General features: G+C 36.4%; 1 protein-coding gene across 1 annotated transcript in view; it reads right to left on the bottom strand.

The window, feature by feature from the left end:
- Window positions 1–9,861: 9,861 nt before the first annotated feature.
- The window catches only part of LOC109373329 (pro-neuregulin-3, membrane-bound isoform), a 342,257-nt gene continuing 333,194 nt past the window's right edge, over window positions 9,862–18,924 (bottom strand). The window contains exons 8-9 of the mRNA XM_019627100.1: window positions 13,713–13,784; window positions 9,862–13,468 (exon numbers count right to left, since the gene is read on the bottom strand). Coding sequence (XP_019482645.1) covers window positions 12,961–13,468; window positions 13,713–13,784 — 580 coding nt within the window. The 3' untranslated portion in view covers window positions 9,862–12,960. The remainder of the gene's footprint in view (window positions 13,469–13,712; window positions 13,785–18,924) is intronic.

Here is an 18,924-nt window from a genome sequence, read left to right as displayed (position 1 = left end):
CTACTATACACTTATAACAAACAATCAGAAGGAGAAATGAACAAAGTAACCCCTTTCACAATTACATTAAAAAGAATTACATACCTAGGAATCAACTTAACCAACGAGGTGAAAGACCCATACTCTGAAATCTATAAGACATTGAAAAAAAAATTGAAGAGGACACAAATAATAAATGGAAGGCTATAGTTGCTCACGGATTGTAAGGGTTAATATTATTAAATTGACTACACTACCCAAACAATTTACAGAATCAATACAATTCCTATCAAAATACCAATCTCATTCTTCTCAGAACTAGAACAAATTACCCTAACATTTATATGAAACCATAAAAGACCTCAATAGCCAAATCAATCTTAAGAGGAACAAAGTTGAAGGTATCATGTTCCCTGACCTCAACCTATATGACAAAACTGTAATAATCAACAGCATGGGACTGGCACAAAATGGACACATTAATCAATGGAACAAATAGAGAGCCCCAAAATAAACCCTCACTCATATGTCAACCAATCTATGACAAAAGAGGTAAAAATATACACTGGAGTGACGCAGTCTCTTCAACAAGTGGTGCTGGGAAAACTGGACAGACACACGCATTTTAAAATGAAACTGAACCACTCTTTTACACCATATATAAAAATATATGTCAAACTAGGTTAAAGACTTAAATCTAAAACCTGAAACCATAAAACTCCTAGAAGAAAACATAGAAAGTAAACTGTTTGATGTCGGTATAAGTAATATCTTTTTGGATATGTCCCCTTAAGGAAGGGAAACAAAAGCAAAAATAAACACATGTGACTTCATCAAACTAAAAAGCTTCTGCACAATCAATAAAACCTTCAACAAAGCAAAAGGCAACCCACTGAATGGGACAATATATTTGCAAATGACATATAAACGGGTGGTGTCAAATATATATAAGAAACTCGTACAACTTAGTAACAAAAAAATAAACAATCTGATCGAAAAATGGGCAGAGAATATGAAAAGACATTTCTCCAAAGAAGACGTACAAATGGCCAAAGACATATGAAAAGATGCTCAACTTCACTAGCTATAAGGGAAATGCAAATCAAAACCACAATGAGATATCAACTCACACCAGTTAGGATGGTTGTTAGCAAAAAGTCAACTAACAACATGTGTTGGAGAGGATGTGGAGAACAGGAAACCCTTGTGTACCGTTGATGGAATTAAAAACTGGTGCAATCCCAATGGAAAACAGCATGGAGAACTCTCAAACAACTAAAAATGGGTATATCATATGACCCAGCAATTCCACTTCTGGGTATTTATCCGAAGAAAACAAAAACACTAGTTTGACATATGCACTCCTGTATTCATTGCAATATTATTTATAGTAGCCAGGTTACAGAAGCAAACTAGGTGTCCATCAATGGATGAATGGATAAACAAGATGTGATTGTGCATATATATTGTGCATATATTTTGTATTGTGCATATATATGTTATGCAAGCAGTAAAAAAGAATGAAATCTTGCCAATTGCAACAACATGGATGCACCTAAAGGGAATTATATTACACTAAATGAAATAAGCCAGGCAGAGGAAGAAGAAGGAGTCACGGCCTCTGCATGCTGACAGTGATACGTTTGGTGCAGCTTCACAATGCTCCTGTGGGGATATTTTATGATCTCTTTTCCTTGACTGTCCAGAGGTTCCTCTAGGGCCTGTGTCTGTCTAATAATGGCAGGTATGGGACAGATTAAATTAATGTTTTTAATGTCTTCTATGGATCATGTGATTGCACACAAAATCCTCCTTTCAGATCTTTTCAGGTGTGAGGGACCAACCACAGCAGGTTTCCTCATGACGGAGCACTCTACTCCAAGACCCTTCTGGTTTTGAAAGCCACTGAATCTGGATTCAGGGGAGGGAGATGGAGGCACCCAAACTGGAAGATCACTTTTCCTGTCTTGGTGTCATCTTGTATGTTGAATTGCATGAAGGAAAAGGCAGGCTAAAAAAAAATTTATATATATATATATATATATATATATATATGTATGTAAAAAAGTATTTATTTATATTTATTTATTTATTTATTTATTTATTTATTTATTTATTTATTTTAGTGATATGGCACCTTGAAGTGAATGGACAGAGAAATGCAGCTACACACCATCTCTGACTTTGTTGAAGCAGATGACCGGAGGGTGGCCATTTTGTACGTAATCTTCACTTGATTGAAACAGTAGGTATAGCCACAGCCATGGGTCTGGTCCTTCTAGTGTTCTTCTGGCACTACTGCCTGTTATATTTGGGATAAGAAATAAATAACAGTTTTGCTGACTATCTGATCACAGCACTTTGTGAGAATTTCAAAAAACTCAAAAAATTGGGTGCGTAGAGTCTGATTCCTTATATCTTTGCTCTGCCTTCGTTTCTAGCACTTGCTATATCTAATCCTTAAGTGTAGGGAACTAGGGTCAGGATCATGTCTTGAACATTTGAACTATGATTACTAGAAATTCCTCAAGAAAGATAATGATAGGGATTAAAAAATAAAGGGTAAGTCTGCATGAACTCTGGGTTGACGTCCAGCCCCTTACAATTCGTTTTCTGTGAAACCTTGGGCAAGTTTCTTAACTTCTTCATGCCTTTCTTTCCTAATCTTTAAAGTGGGGAATCATATTCATATCTACTTCATAGGGTTATTAGGAATATTAAATAAGTTAATATACTGCGGTGACAAAAATGTATACACATGACTTATATTCATCTTTTTTATTGATATATGTTATTCTTACAATTTTAATACAGTTTTTTCTTTTCTTAAAATGTGTATACATATTTTTGGCACCCTCTGTATATAAAGCACCCAGTGCTGGGCATATTCTCAATTCTTTAAAATGCTTTGTTTTATGTTAGTGTCACTCCTCCTAGGTTCCAAAGCTTCTGACAATTTTAAAATCATCATCTCCTTTATTTTTTAGCACTCAGTATTTTGAGTGTGGATTGGGAGGTGTGAATTTAGTCAGTTGTACAGAAGTTTCTGTAGGGTTTATGTCTTTTTATCCAGCTGTCTACATTAGCAAAATATTATGATTTTGGTCATCAAAATTCATCAAGGAAGCTGCTCCAAAAACAAATACTGTAAGAAAGCCTAATATCTGTGGCTGTCTATACATAGAAATATGCTTATGCCAGAAAACGTTAGTGCATATATGGCTATATAATATTTAAATATTGGCACAAGTGAAACATTTAAAATCAATTGGTAAACATTTGGAAATCAATTGAATATATTATGTGATGAATATTTAAAGAGCCCTTTGAAAATATGAATGTGCTGCATTCATGTAATGGCTTGTGTAGCCATTAAAAATATTACATGTAAAGATACTTTACTAACTGAGGAATTTATCAGAGACTATATGTAAAGTGAATAAAGTAGGACAAAATATTTTAAATACTAGATGATTCCAAGTTTATAAATGACATATGGCACATATCTATTCGATTAAAAATACTGGAAGGAAATATACTTAAATATTAATAGTGCTTATCTCCCGTTGGTGATTTTTATTTGTCTTAATATATTCTATGTATAAACACGTAACATTTTCCTAATTAGAAATTAAAATTAAGCTTCATTAAGATGATGCATTTCTTATCAAACCTAAATCAATTACATTTTAGCTACAATATGCGATATAGCAAAGTAAATAGAAATGAACAAAGAAGAAATTCAAGTGATACCATAACTGTATTAGCCACTTCCAGAAATCAATTATTGGCTAAAACAAGTTTAAAGAATGGTCATACTGAAATATAGAACTATGGAGACAGTAAAAAAAAAAAAATAGTGGTTCCTGGGGTGAACCACAGCGGGGAGGGAGAGATGAATATGTGCAGAATAGAGGATTTTTAGGGCAGTGAAAGTACTCTGTATGATACTGTGGTGATACATACGTGTCATTACACATCTAACAAAACCCATAGAATGTACAATAACAAGGGTAATCTGTAATGTAAACTACGGACTTGGGGTTATCATGATGTGTCCATGTAGGTCCTTCAATTGTGACAAATGTACCACTCTGGTGGGGAATGTTGATAGTGGGGACGGCTGTGGGTGTGTGGGGCCAGGGGGTACATGGGAAATCTCTGTACCTTTCCCTCAATTTTGCTGTGAACATAAAACTGCTCTAAAAAACCAGCATTAGTTTAAAAAAAGTCATACACATTGACCCAGCCATACAATTTCTTGTAATGTGTAGTCAAGAAGTGATTTTAAAAATATTATTCTAACCATTGAAGTTCACAGATTTCTTTACTAACCTTATGAAATATTTAGCTATAGATCTTTCACCCCACACCAAAAAAAGTACACATTATCCTATACACAATTATTGCTTACAATTTTGAGTGTTTACAGACCCTTTGAAACTTGTTCATGAATCTGCACTTTACTTCCAAAGGAAAGAGTAATGTATATTATAATATTAACTGTGAAGTTATTCATGGTAGGAAATAAATCAAAGCAGTTTGAATGCCAAATAATAATAAAATGACCAAATAATTCATACTATATGAACAACTGAAATTTATGTTGCCTTTAAATTATATGTTTACAAAGACAATGTATTGCCTTGGCACAGTGTGATATATTGTTTTTGAAATTATAATACAACATAGTAAAAAAATTACTTCCTAGTAGGAAAATATGAAATACACACATATGTGGAAATGAGAAGACAATGCATAAAGGTACTACGTGGCATAGCCTAATTCATGGCTGATTATTTTCTTATTTTTCACACTTTCAGTAACATTAATTTTAAAATAAGAAAATGGAAAAAAGTGAAGCCAGAAAATTATTAGTAAAATCTAACTATTTATTGTGCAAATGTTTATGGCATCAGGTGTGTCTATCTCTTCTTTTTCACTGGACAAAAAGACTCACAGTAATGCTTATCCATTTTTTTAGTTGGCATGGATGGAGCCTGCAGGACAAGCTCTTTTTGTTTATTTGTTTTCTAAACAAAAGAATGCCCCCTTCCTTAAACTGTACTGTATACTTGTTTGGGTTCTTTGGGTCCAAGGAAGACTGCGAATCCTTATATCTATATTACACATTTTAATTTTCAAAATGTTTGCAACATTTTTTTTTGAGTCAGAAACTTCTTATTTGAGTCAGAAACTTCTTCTATGTTTAGCTTAAACTATGGGGGCATTCAGTGAAAGCTGTTAATGAGAAAATAAGATGGATTAATAATTTCTTTTTACAAATCTGTACTTTTTTCATCTTCCACGCAAATTATTATACACTTTGTGTCTATTTAGAAGAAATGTCAAAAGTGGCCATTTTTGTATATTTAAATGTTTGTATTTAATATGCATAATTAATGCCCAATAGAAATTCTACAAAATGAGGTCTCATTATGGAAAGAAGAGTCCAGTTTACAGCAAAGAATTATGCAAAAGAAACCTTATAATGCAAACCATTTGCCTAATATTTCTGTATATTGTTTTTGCCTTAGATTTGATTTTTAGTCAGTTAGCATTTTACTTAAACTCATTAAAAATATTATTATTGGCTTGTTTTTTACTCATTGTTTAAAGGATGATTGCTTTATTTGTTGTTTTGTTCTTTTACATAAATAGTTGATTTTGCCTTTGTCTCTTACAAAATGGAAAACACTGTTGTTACAAACAATAACAAGAAGGTTGAAAAGTCTTGTTAACAATATTAGGAAAATTAAAGGGCCCTGGGGTGTGTCTGTATATGAGAGAGAAGATATTGGATAAAGTCACGAACCTTATTATCACTTAGATTTAAAACGTTCCTAGTTTATTCCTCCACTAGCACAACTCAAAAGAACAAAGCTATTTTCCTCTACAAAATCACATTGATTTCTCAGTTAGTTGAAAATTCTCTGTTTAATAAAAGGGACGTGAAATAAGAGGAACATGTAGTAAGAACCCAATCTAAGGGATTCTGAGTGTCCAGTTTCATCAAAGGCTACTGGGTGGTGAACACACAATGCAACATATTGATGATGTACTATAGAAACGTACACTGGAAGCCTATACAGTGTTACTAACCAGTGGCATCCCAATAAATTAAATAAACATAAAATATAAAAATCTAAAAAAAAATAGAGAAGGTACAACAGGGAAATGGTAGTCAAGGATTCCCATTACAGATGAAAATTTATGTGACAAAGACAAGATTATTATTAAAGTCATTATTAAATTCATATCTTAATTTTTAATAAGAAGTATATCTTTCCTGAAACAAAACATAATGGAACTCAATATAACTGGGTGCTGAAGGACATGCATTTAGCGTTATTTCCCATAGGACATCATTTTGAAATGTTTCCTTGGAAGAAGATAAAGGAGATACTTATATACTCCTTGAAACAAAATGTTTATCACAGGCACAAAAGATTTTTTCTAGTAAAGTTTTAAAAACTGACAACTAAAAATATTCTGCTGACCATTTTGCATGAATTCTTCTGTGTGTGACTTAAATTCTTTATTTAAAATATGGTCAGATAGGTTAATAAATATTTTAATTATTAAGAACTAGGAATATATTTTTTATTTAGATTTAATGTGTACAATTGCACACTTTAAAAAACAAGAGAGAGCCCAGGCATTTTCCTCTAATTATCTTTAAATATACACAGTGGTCGCTGGGAAATGTGTAGTGATTTGATGGTGTTTTATGTTCTTCTACTTATTTCAATTTGAACCAATGTGTTTCTTCTCCACACTTTTATTAATAAAGACATGATTCAAAAGCTGGTTATAGAGAACAAACCTTAAAATATAATCACTATATCTTCCTGCCACATTCATTTCCTATGAGACATATCTGAATTGAAGGACTTCCATGTCATGAGTTTGACACACTTAGGTGAGCTGTAAGGGGAAAAAGGTCTAAGGAAAAGGAATAAACACTGAGTCTTAACACAACATGTGTGTTATGCTGTGTCTATGTGTGCGCACATGTGTGAGATTGTTAAGCCCTTAAATTTAAATTGATTTCAGAAAGGAGTATCAATGTAAAGTGTAACAAGGTTGTAAGATGGGCTCACCAGCCTTCTAAGGACATCAACAACAAGTTTACAAATGTGAATTTATATTTCTATTTCAAGTTTATAAACAACTACATGGAATCCTTATAATATTAAAAAACAACACAACTTAAAAGATTTACTGTTTTTAATTCAAGTATTTTAACATCCTGCATGGTTGTATCGAATTCTAAGGAATTCAGACTTTGGGATCTTGATGATGATAAATTATATATGGAAGAATAGTGCCAGTCAGGATGTTAGTGGAACAGCAAATAGGTATTGATTTGTCAAAAACAGCAATTACAACCAAAATTAAATAAGTAAGTAAACCCTACATTTTTTAGTCTGTTGTGTCCTGCAAAGAAAGGATAATTTCTGACTATAATGTGAAGGTGTCTCCCGAGAACTTATTTATTAATTGGAGAGTTTATGTTAATGAGTTTGAGATGCAAATAATTGACAATATCAATAAATATCCTGTGTATCCAATGAGAATGTGTCACTGCCTCTGTGAGAGGAGAACATTCTTAAGTTCTCATGCTTTCTCTGCAGACTCCCTTGCTCTGACTTTGATAAAGGTTCACAGGATGCAATTTCTTGAAGAAAAAAAAAATCTGTGGCAAATTTTGACCCAAATATCTGGGGAAAGTTCTGATGCTTGAGCTTTGAAATCAGGTATTTTTTTTGCCCAGTTTTCATTTTGATTACCTGTCCTAGGTAAATTTACTTTAAATACAATCACAGAAATGATCTTGTCTATTTCTCCAAGGAAATTAAACAGAACATTATAAATGTAAGTCTTATTCATAGATTCATACACAGATTCCAATCATTTTTGAGTCTTACAGAGATACACTTAGAGCCATTAACTTTCTAAAGATTCGTGTTGAAATGATTGGATGACAAATGACCGGGTAATGTCTGAGTTAGAATGATTGAATAATAGGGTATTCAACTGGGAAGGAAATCGAAGATGAACTAGATTCATCCTCCTTATTTGACAAATGGGGTCATGGAGTTACTATTATGGATAGATGAGTTAGAAGCTTTCACAGCGACGATTTTCAATATCAAGATTGTTTCTAATTCATTTCCAACAATAAGAGATTGTTTGCTATCACACAATTCTTTTATAGTCAAACATACATGTGCAATCAGGACAGGTATTCATGACAAAAAGTTATCAAAGTACTGGAAGCCTAGTACTTCTAGTTGTCCTTACCTCTGCTATTAACTTCACATCTTCACTGGGTATCCAACATTACCATGTAATCACCCCCCGACACTCCACCTTGACCTCAGCTCCTCACTAGAGTTCAGTGGGTACTGGAAGTCAGAGGCACCTGTTTAGAGACCTTTGGGAGAAGTTGATTTAATTTGTAAAAAATATATTGACATCATCATACACACTAGGGATAGCAGCCATATACACCCACAGTGTAATCTTCATATCTAAGAGATAATCTAGCAGAGATTTTATTTCAGGGGCTCTTGAATTTTCCAACCTGAGGATATTTCTGCTTACCTAAGTAAAAACTGAAAAATGCCTGTCTCACCTAAATGTTGCCAAGTTGGCTGATCTCTACATGGTTTGATTTTATTGGCATTCCATGAGGCAATCACTTTCATGTTTGTCAAATTAAGCTAAAATAAAGCTACCAAAATAATCCAGCGCCTAAATTTAATATACACATGTATTTTATATACACATATGTTTGTGTGTGTGTGTGTAATAACAGTAGGAAACACATTATAATAAGAGAACAATGAGCACCTTAAGGAATGAATTTCTTGCTTTACCCTCATTTTAGCTTAAAAGGGAAAGAAAGAATAAAAGAGAGATAAAGCTTATTTAAAGGCCTCATTGCCCACGAAATATTGGGAAGCATTTATAATTGAGAACAGCCTAGAAACATTGTACAGGTTTTTCCTGGATGAAGACTGAATTTCTGAAGACTAAAGTACAAACACAGTATAGACACGCTATCATTGAATACACTGCACTGCATTTATACAATTGAATAATAATACAAAAGTAGTTTCATATATAAAAATTTTTCCCCAGCTACCAAAAGATCAAATAAAAATCCCACCCCACTTGCTGTGTTCCTAGGTGTACCACACACTCTCTTGGGAAATGTTTCACAGCACATGTCTCAGGGTAATATTTTCTGATTTATGGGGCTAGAATCAAAGGACCCACTATTCCCCTTGCTAAGAGAGTCATGGTTTCCTGTAGCACCAACTGCAGGGTAGTCGCGAACCACTGCTGCAGGCATCGAGAACATTCTGCGGGACACCTGGCTTTGACAGGCTTAGCTGTGGTCCCCAGAGGCTTTGACAGGCTTAGATGTGGTTCCCAGAGGACTCACATTTTTGTAACTGTCATTCAATCTGGAAGCCAGTGGGCATTCTGTTGACGTCTGTTTGGCCCTTCTCTTCTCCTTTTGGCAGGTCTGATATGTGATTATGATCAAAACAGACTAATTTGTGAAGTTCCAAAACCACCACTGTTCCTGCTCCAGAAGACTGTGCTGTTGCTACTTAGAAATGATGCAAATCATTAGAGATGAGAGAAATTTACAAATATTTAGTCTTTCACCCATAGCAAGGTAGATATTGGACTAGAGTGTCAAACAGAGCATTTAGTTTTTATTTTTATTTATTTATTTTTTAGCTGAGCCATCCTGCCACCTGTTGGCAGCTCAGCAACTGCTCAGCTGGGGCCGGGAATCGAACCACTGTTGCTCAGAGCTCAAACCCTTGAGGGAGCTCTTAACCAACTGAGCCACCCGGCTGGCCAAACAGAGCATTTAGTAATGAGCATAGGAAAATCAGGAAGAAAATGTGGCTGCCAATTATCCAACATCATTTCTACTGTTTCTCATTAGCATGAAATTAGTCACATATTTTGAACAACAGCGTTCCACAGTCACTGGCCAATTAGAATAACATATGCTTTCTAAAAATAGTCTGAAATGATCCCAAGGAAAAATAATGTGTGACATTCATTTTCCTGTAAATAACAAATATACAACTTACTTAATTACAAATCTTTATATACCTGTTTACATAATAAAGACAAGGAAAACGGAGCAAAATCAAAGGTGTCTTTTAGAAATAAGCATTTCTCTGTAGGCACATGAGCCAGTAGGACAGGTACAAAGGATCCCAGGTGTTGCCCATGTTAGATCAACTTTGAACGCCTTGATGCTTTCAGCACTTGACTGCTGGTGCCCCAAAATACGCATTTTGAACTTGGATCTTTTTCAGAGAGCTTCACGTTCCAAAAGGAGACAAAGGGCCACTGAAAGTAACCATTAGTATTTATTCTTTATGGAGGATTTTGTCTTGACGATCAGCTAGGAAGTAACTCTGTAAACTTCATATCAGACTGCCAGTGGGTGTGCCTTAGATGTTCGCGTCCTTCAGTACACACAGGGTGTTTATAATCACATCATATATGGTTCTACTTAAAAAAAAATATGGGGTTGGAGCAGGACTTACTTTTTACTGATAATCTTCAAACTTTTCAGAGTAAATATATTAAAATTACTGCAGCAAGTCACAGAGTATATAATCTCCTAAATAGGTAAATTCTGTATGGATCCTTCCGATAAGCAACACGGAACATTCTAGTGAAAACCCCATGAACAAGGCTGGCATCAGCAAATTTGTGAAGCCTTCCAATTAATGTTTGATAACTGTGATAAACTGCAACACAATCACATATTTCATATGAAACTTATGGGGTTTTTATGTTCCTGTTAATTAAGACCATCTTTCTAATATTTTCCCAAGGATACAACATTTCTAAATGAGAATGTAGTTGAACTAGAAATTAAAAATGTATAATCATCCTTTAAGAGGCTAACAATATTGTCTCTATATTCAAAACAATGGAACTATAATGGAACAACTCATGAATATCACGAACCTTTTGTTGAATCTACCAAAATGTTTTCAACATTTGAGACCTTGAATTTTCATTAAACAATGTTAAAAACAACACTATGTTCTTTTGTCCCCCTGTATGGCATCATGTCTATTATTAAAGAATGCTCTCAAAGAGCAATTTGCAATGTATGTTCAACAGAAACAACTTAACCTTAAACAAGCATTGTATGTATTCAGTGTTTGATTCAGAAATGTAGTCTCTTTCAATGGAATGTGAATATTCCACAAGGAAATTTTAACTAAAGTTTTCCCAAACTGCAGTAAAAGAAATCTTTTATATACTTTCAAATACTGTGCCTTTTTATTTAAAACAGTGTAAACATAACAACAACACCAATAATTGGAAAAAAACTGGTTATGTGAACACTAATTTCCTTGAATGCCCCAGGAAATTAAGGGTAAATAAAACAGACAAATCTTCAGGAGAAGTTTCAGTTCACCTCAGGAGTGGTAAAAATATTGCTTTATTCCAAATGAACATACAACACAATTTACTGTTCTTTTGGGGGCTTCCTGTGAACTGATACTCTGGGCTTTGTGATTTCAACAATTTATTCTTTCCATATTAACCACAGAAGCCAATGTCTTGGTCCACACATTGTAGACTTGCTACAAAATAAATGGTAATGAGGATGATGAAAAAGCAATGGGTAACTGTCAATTTGGTCATTGGCTTATGTAAATAATTTAAGTACGCGTGATTCAAAATAAACACACATCCTCAACTCACCTTGTGATACGGATATCATCAATGAGTCTATAGTTTTTGTCAGAAGTATTCACATCAGAAAATGATCTAGACATTGTCAAGAGTTTTATAGGACCTCACCATGCAAGTGACCCTGATTTAAGAACTTACTAACTGAACTTTATAGTTAATGGAAAAATTTTAAGTGAACAGATCTAAGAGGGAAATTTTTTTCTGAATATTAGATTCCCTGATGTTTCAGAACAAATTTTAGCAAGCTTAATACGCACACACATGCACACACATACTCACAATAAACACATGTGCATACAGCATACCAGTGTTCAAGTGCTCAAGGGAGCTCACTCACACACTCACACACACACACACACACACACACGCACACACACACACATGCTCTCACATGCATGTATACACACACACATGCTCTCACATGCACGTACACAAACATACACACACATACACACACACATACACACGCTGAAAAATGCTCTTTCAGAGCCCCTAAACATTCTCAAAGAAAAACATTTCTATCAGCATGATTTTAGTGACACGACATTTGATTTTTTTTGTCCCTTTTTCTATAAGAATTTCATATCTCCCTCTGAGATTCCGCACTTTCAAATCTCAGAGGAAGATGGCACGTAAGAGTAGCTAAGATGGTCCCCAATGACTCCCTCTCTCTCCTGTCTTCCTTCTCCTTCCAGAGTCTTTGTGTCATTCTTCAAAAATTAAATAGAAAATACTACATTTGTTGACATGACATAACCTGTGATGAGGCTGTCAAGTGAAGAGAAATTTAGGGGTTGGGACAGTCAAGCCAACCGGCAAGGGCCGCCTGCTCATCGGCATGTCGGCCTCAGGCTATATAGCTCATCTCTTTGAAGCCTGGAAAGGCCAGTGCTTTTGGTTGAGGACACTGGCGCTGGGGGGCTGAGGGTCTGAACCGCCCACATCTACTAAAAGCCAAAGAGGACAGTGTTGGGACGGACTGAAATTGTATTCAGAATTCTCCCCCAAAGCTTTAGTTGTAAGCTTTATCCCTCCTGAAACGTTTCTTTCCCTTTAAAAAAATATTTTGTTAAAAAACACTATGATATGAGGGCGATAGACTATTTGGTTTCTTCTAAGTAGATGCTCTTAAATTAATGCATATAAATAATTTGTATTTAATTTCCTCTCTTTCCTGTTGAGCAAAGCATAGAACGCACGGATTCCTACATCTCAAAGTCACTTGGTCAATGCAGAGTCTCTTTGTATTTCATTTCTTAAGACAAATTGTGCCTCTCGTTCTGATTTGGCTGTGGGACTCAGGGGGAGAAAGGCTGTGTTTTCACTCGCACTGTCCTCCGTTTCGACACTGGCCAGTTCGTAGTCTTCGGACCGCCTGGCATCAGTCAGAATGCGGATCTGCTCCTGGACAGTTTCTAGCAGTATTTTCACTTCTTGTTGTTCTGCTATGAGGCAGTCGCTGATGGGAATACTCACACGGACAGTGTCAGCAGAGTAGGAGTTTTTGCACCATTTGATGCTGTTGACTTCAGAAACCCCTGGCATTTGCATGCAGGTTTCCTCTAGACCCACTGAAGGGATGATGGGCACAGAGCTGGCCCTCGGGGATGAATACCCCATCAAGTTCTTTTGATCCAAGCTATTAAAATAGGAGTTTGTCTCTCTTGAAGGCAGTTGCATATTTATTGATGCATTTTGTTGGGTTTTTAAACCATTAGACGGATACCTGGAAAAGAAACAAAGTGTTATGTATTCTTCTTTCTGCTAGTGCTCCTTTAGGGCACTATCCAGTCAACAAAGCACTTTCCACATGCACCATGTCACTGAATTCTCACAGCAACCCCATCAGACGGATAATATGTTCCCAGTTAAACAGAGAAGTAAACTGAAGCTTGGAGAGGTGAAGTGACTTGCCCAAGGTCACACAGAAAATAAGTGACAGACTGAGACTCAAACCCAGATCTTCTTACTTTAAGTCCAGGGATCTTTCAACACACCACAGCTGTATAGGCAGGTGGGATATAGTCTTCCTGACCTCTACCCTAGAATACAAAGTAAATGGGGATTGAGCAGGTAAGTGTGGCCTTTCCATAGTGACAAACAGGAAACCTATCATGGCATTTCTCCACTCCATCAATCTGACCACCCTCTCAGCCCTGGTTTAATCCAGTGGGTGCACGTGGCCACCCTAGTTGGAGGAATCAGGAAGCCCAACAGTAAGCATCGAAGTACTACAGTCCTGAGTTTTTCTGCTTCACACTGACTTTAGGGGAACCGATCTGATTTCTATTGGAACTCTGTTCTGTAGGAATTGCCTCACTACAAATTGCTGAGCAGAAAAATGGAAACAGGAGGCATACAATTCCTCCATCTACCCAGGGACGAACATGAGGTGAGTTCAATGGGGCCTCTGCCGGTCTAGCACCTTTGTTCACATAGTTTCTTGAGCCATCGGTGCATGGAAACGGCTTGTCAAGAATGCCAACCAACATGCCATTCCACGTCATTGGAATATGGCAGGATCTGGCTAGCCCCTTTCTTGCCTGTTCAGAGCTAGTGAATTTCTCAGTGCCTCTGAACTTTTCAGTGCCAGAAATTGGCACGCGTATTTATTGTACATTCATGTGGTTTGGGTACTTCAACAATAGTCTTTATTCTATTTCTCAGTTATTTGTCCTTAATTTAAACATTAAATTAACCATTGCAATTTAAACATCATCTAAACAAATCCACCCTCTATATAATAAATCTCATTCCCCTAGTCTTACATTGTAACATAAATAAAAGTCATGTTTACATACAGAAAGAATAATTGTAATGAAGTGTGTAGCATACTGTTATAAATAGAAGTCTTTACTGTAAGGTGTGATGGGAGCAATTTAGAGGTTTGTCTTTGCACTAGACAGTGAAAGAAGATGGGGAACAAATTTAGGTGTTGTTGTAGTCCGATCCTCTCTTATTGTGCCTAGTCCAGAGTTGGCAACCAATAAATCTTGATGGAATGGATGCATAAACACATAAACAGATCTTAAAGGTAAACACTTCCTTAATATTCCAGTCAGTGTCCATTTCAAACTTAATAATGAGAGCTAACATTTGCATAGTGGTTTTAAAAAGCATTTTCATCTTTAATTACCTTATTGAATTAAAAAAACAAAACTGTGTGGTTTATTTATCATTATTACCATGTAACGGATAAATAAATTAGACCAAGGGGTATTCAAATCATTTGTCCCAAATTACCTTTAGTAAGCATCAGAGGAAAAAGTGAAACCCAAGTTGTCTTATTTTACTCATTATCGTCAAAGCCGAAAATGAGTGGGCATGCAAGGTGTAACAGAACACCTCTTAAAGGATATAGAACCTTTACCTGTGCAAACTGTATTTAAGAAACTCCCCAGGGGATCTCACCCTTCTCTTTAGTGTTATATGACTGAAAATCTAAGCCTAAGGGTTTTGATCAATGAATCAGTTTCAACAAGAAAAAAGGAAATGTATTTCAAGCTTTTGTATTCTGTCCTTAGCACTATCCTATTAACACTATTAGAATGTATGACGATATAGAATGTCTGATATCAGATTTATCAACAGCACAGAGCCAAAAAATATAATTAGATATGGTTGTATTTCATGTAGATATCATCAGAGTATATCAGTGGATAGAATCTAATAGGTTGAAATGTGATGGTGACATGTGCAAATTCTTATACCTAGATCTGAACATATTTGTAAAAATGTTGGATAAAGGTGTAAGAATATCTTGGAGTATTTAGTCAACTGTAGACTCAGTAAGTCAACCATGTGGCATGACTATGTGATCAGAGGCAATTCAAACCAAACTCAGAGCAGTTTTCTAACATGCCTAAGTGTTGAATTAAGGATTTAGATAAGAAAGAGGAATTGTGGCTGACGTATGTGTCACCTCACAAGCCAGGTATGGGACACAAGGCTGGAAATGACTGAAATCTAAAATGTGACCATAACATGAAGATGCACTTTAAACAATTAGAACTCTCCAAAACGTGATTTTGTTTTGGATCAGACATGACTTCAAGTCCTAATGCCATGCTTAGACAAATTGCAGCCTCACTTTCATTTCCCCATCAATTATAATAAAACAATCACGTAGCAATACAGCTAGGGGGATTGCTCTGAGGACTAAGTGAAGTAATGCCTCTGTGCTATTCAACCAGACACACACGACTAGTCCTCCCTTCCTTCCTAGAGTTGCTGTCAGTGTCTGAACACTGGTTGAGTAGAAGCGGAACACCACTTTCCAGAAGCTTCAGTGAGGGCTACTTTTCTACATGTGATTCTGAATTGGAAGACACTCAGAATTCTGCATCCTCTGAGAGTCAATGACACTTTCACAAGTATGATCACTGAGCTTGTCATTCATCGACTGTAAAACACCAGTTTGGACTGCCCTTCCTCTGAGCCCTCAACAAAGAAATCATAAGTGCATTTCCTCGGTAACTATGTAGGTCAAAACATTCTTTTAAAGATGAAAGACTCCAACAGTTACTGACTTGGTTTTATTCCCAGTTATTTAGGGGTCAGGCCAAAGAATTTGTGTTTCCCCAGAGGACTCCAAGATTCAGTTCCTAGTGCATATGGCATTAGAATGAACTGACTAAAGGGAAGGAATTCACTTTTTCCTCTGAAGCCATACAACCAGAGCTTCCATTTACACATCCTCATCCAGGAATGTGATTTTCTTCACATTCTTTTTCTGGTTTAGTGGTTTATTTAGTCAGAAAGGCCAGTCCTCAGTCTCAGTTCTTTTACATGATATATCCCACCTTGGCCGGCCACTTAATCTCTGCTATCCTTAGTGGGTTCATCTCTAAAGCTTCTGAAGAATCAAGAAGTATGTAAAGTTGCTATTAATAGTTACGTGAGGTAGATAATCAATATATTTTGTATGGCTTCTACTTTAAGGTGGTAATCTACTTTTTTGTATGTGATTCAAATTTTTGTGATTCTATTTCTTTCTGTCTAACATATGAATAGGTTAGTTTGATTTGCCTGATATAACCCAATTCAAAGCTCTGTGAGTCAGTGCCATGGTTGTCACCACTCCACTGATCAGGGGAAAGTCTCCTGAGTCATCTCCTGCCCACCTTACTCCTTCCTCAGGCTTCACTAATGTAGGTGCTGGGTTCAAACTCAGCAGAAGTCAGTGCCAAGGATAGAAGTCACACACGAAGCCTGACTAGCAGACACAGCCCACATGCTTGATAAACAAGCAGCAGATGTCTCATGGCTCTTGTAAATTCATTCACCACCTCCCCCCGCCACCCAGGCTAGGGCCAGATTTGAAGAGGGCCTTCTATTACCAATCCTATTTCCAGTCCGGAGAGATGGTCGGTCCCCCAGGAGTGGAACAGAGCTGTTTGCAAGAACTGAGAATGAGATTGCTCCCTGAGATTCATGGTGCTGAGCACAGAGTGACTTACACTTAGAGTCACCATTTATCAACCCTGGGTACATATCACATACAGGAAAATACACATGGCCAGCCAGCTGGAGAGAATATTCCAATCCCAATAATGATAGAGTCAAAAACAAAACCACCACCATGCAGACAATAAGTGCAAGTCTCCCAGGAGTCAAAGAAAAAGCAGTGCCTGAACATGGAATGGGAATTGGAGCCCCTAAGGATTCCTGAATGTATGGTTCAAGTCTGTGCCCGGCACAGGCTCAGAGCATCCTTAGACCTGGGACATATGGGATGGGAACCATCACAGTGCCCAACAGAAAGAAAGACAGCATGGGCTGGGTCCTCCCTCCACTCACAAATAGACTAGTGCCATGTAACAGACATTATCAGTGATTTAAGAAGAAAAGTAATTATGAAACATGATTAATTCTACTGATTGGCTAAGTAAAAGCCCGCTTTTCAGATATAAGGCAAACAAAATGCCAACTGCTTGTTGACTTGCATTATACATTTTGGGCAACTTGGCTGTTATGTTGCATTTGTAACTGTCACCCCAGATATTTACCTAATACATTTTACAGTCCATTTGGAATCGCTTCAAAATTATAAAACCCAGCCACAGTCTATTTATTTCTTATCTTCTACTCTTCCTAAAGAAATCTACTGCTGATCTTTGTCAAAGAGGGCACTGCTCTGTGTGTGTGTGTGTGTGTGTGTGTGTGTGTGTGTGTGTATATATATATATACATATATATACATATACATATACATATACATATACATATACATATATATAAATATATTTATATGAAAGGTTGAACAATTAAGTTCACAAACTTTCTCTGTGTGTGTGTGTGTGTGTGTGTGTGTGTGTGTATCTTGCCCAGAAGAAAAGAACAAGCAAGGCTCTGTGATGGGCCTTTTACCTGCTTTGGCCTTCAGCTTGACACAGTGAGAAAAAATCACCCAGGCCAAAGCAGCACAGAAACCTGGTCTGGCTCACCCAGAGAGATACAAACTAGATGTAATGAGAACTTGGCTTGTGTGAGGGAACCGATTCTTGAAATTTATGGAGTGAACCCTGATTGCTTTGCTCTTGAAATTAGTGACAATTCTATAACAGTTATATACTAGTATGTATATAACAATACATACTAGTACTGCTTCTTTGCTTACTATGTAACAGGTACCAGCTCTTTATACATGTAATTAAAAAACAAAACAAAACAAAATGCTGCCGAACAACCTTCAGGAAGTCTGGTATTATTTTGTTCAATTTACAGATGAGAAAACTCAAGCTCAGATGATAAAACTTCCTCAAATTCACACAAGTAGTAAGGGGAAGATGAGATTTGAATCAGTTTAAGCAAGAGCTGCCATGTTTGGTTGAACAATATGTCAACCAGGTGAATGGTGACTAGAATTCATCCTATGCTCCACTCACCATGTCATGAGTCCTGTGAGTGCCTGTGTCCACTCAAAGGAAGGGACACCTTTTGCTCTGCAAGGATGAGCAGCAGACGTCATGTCCAAAGCCCATCTTTCCACCCCTGCACCATGAATGAAACTAAAAATCTGAGTTCAACAAGTTGTATTTTGACAGTATGCTGCCAACATTAACTGAGACCTGCTAAGAATGCTCGACAGCAGCAGGTACTGTACAAGTATGTGTATTTCATGTTATTGTTTAGGGTATTGTCCCCAAACTGATCAGAGAACTAAGTACTTTTTTTAAAATC

Source organism: Hipposideros armiger, unplaced genomic scaffold (genome assembly GCF_001890085.2).
Source record: "Hipposideros armiger isolate ML-2016 unplaced genomic scaffold, ASM189008v1 scaffold_708, whole genome shotgun sequence".
NCBI lineage: Eukaryota > Metazoa > Chordata > Mammalia > Chiroptera > Hipposideridae > Hipposideros > Hipposideros armiger.
The sequence above is the reverse complement of the archived record's forward strand: the minus strand, read 5'-3'. Positions and strand labels throughout refer to the sequence as shown.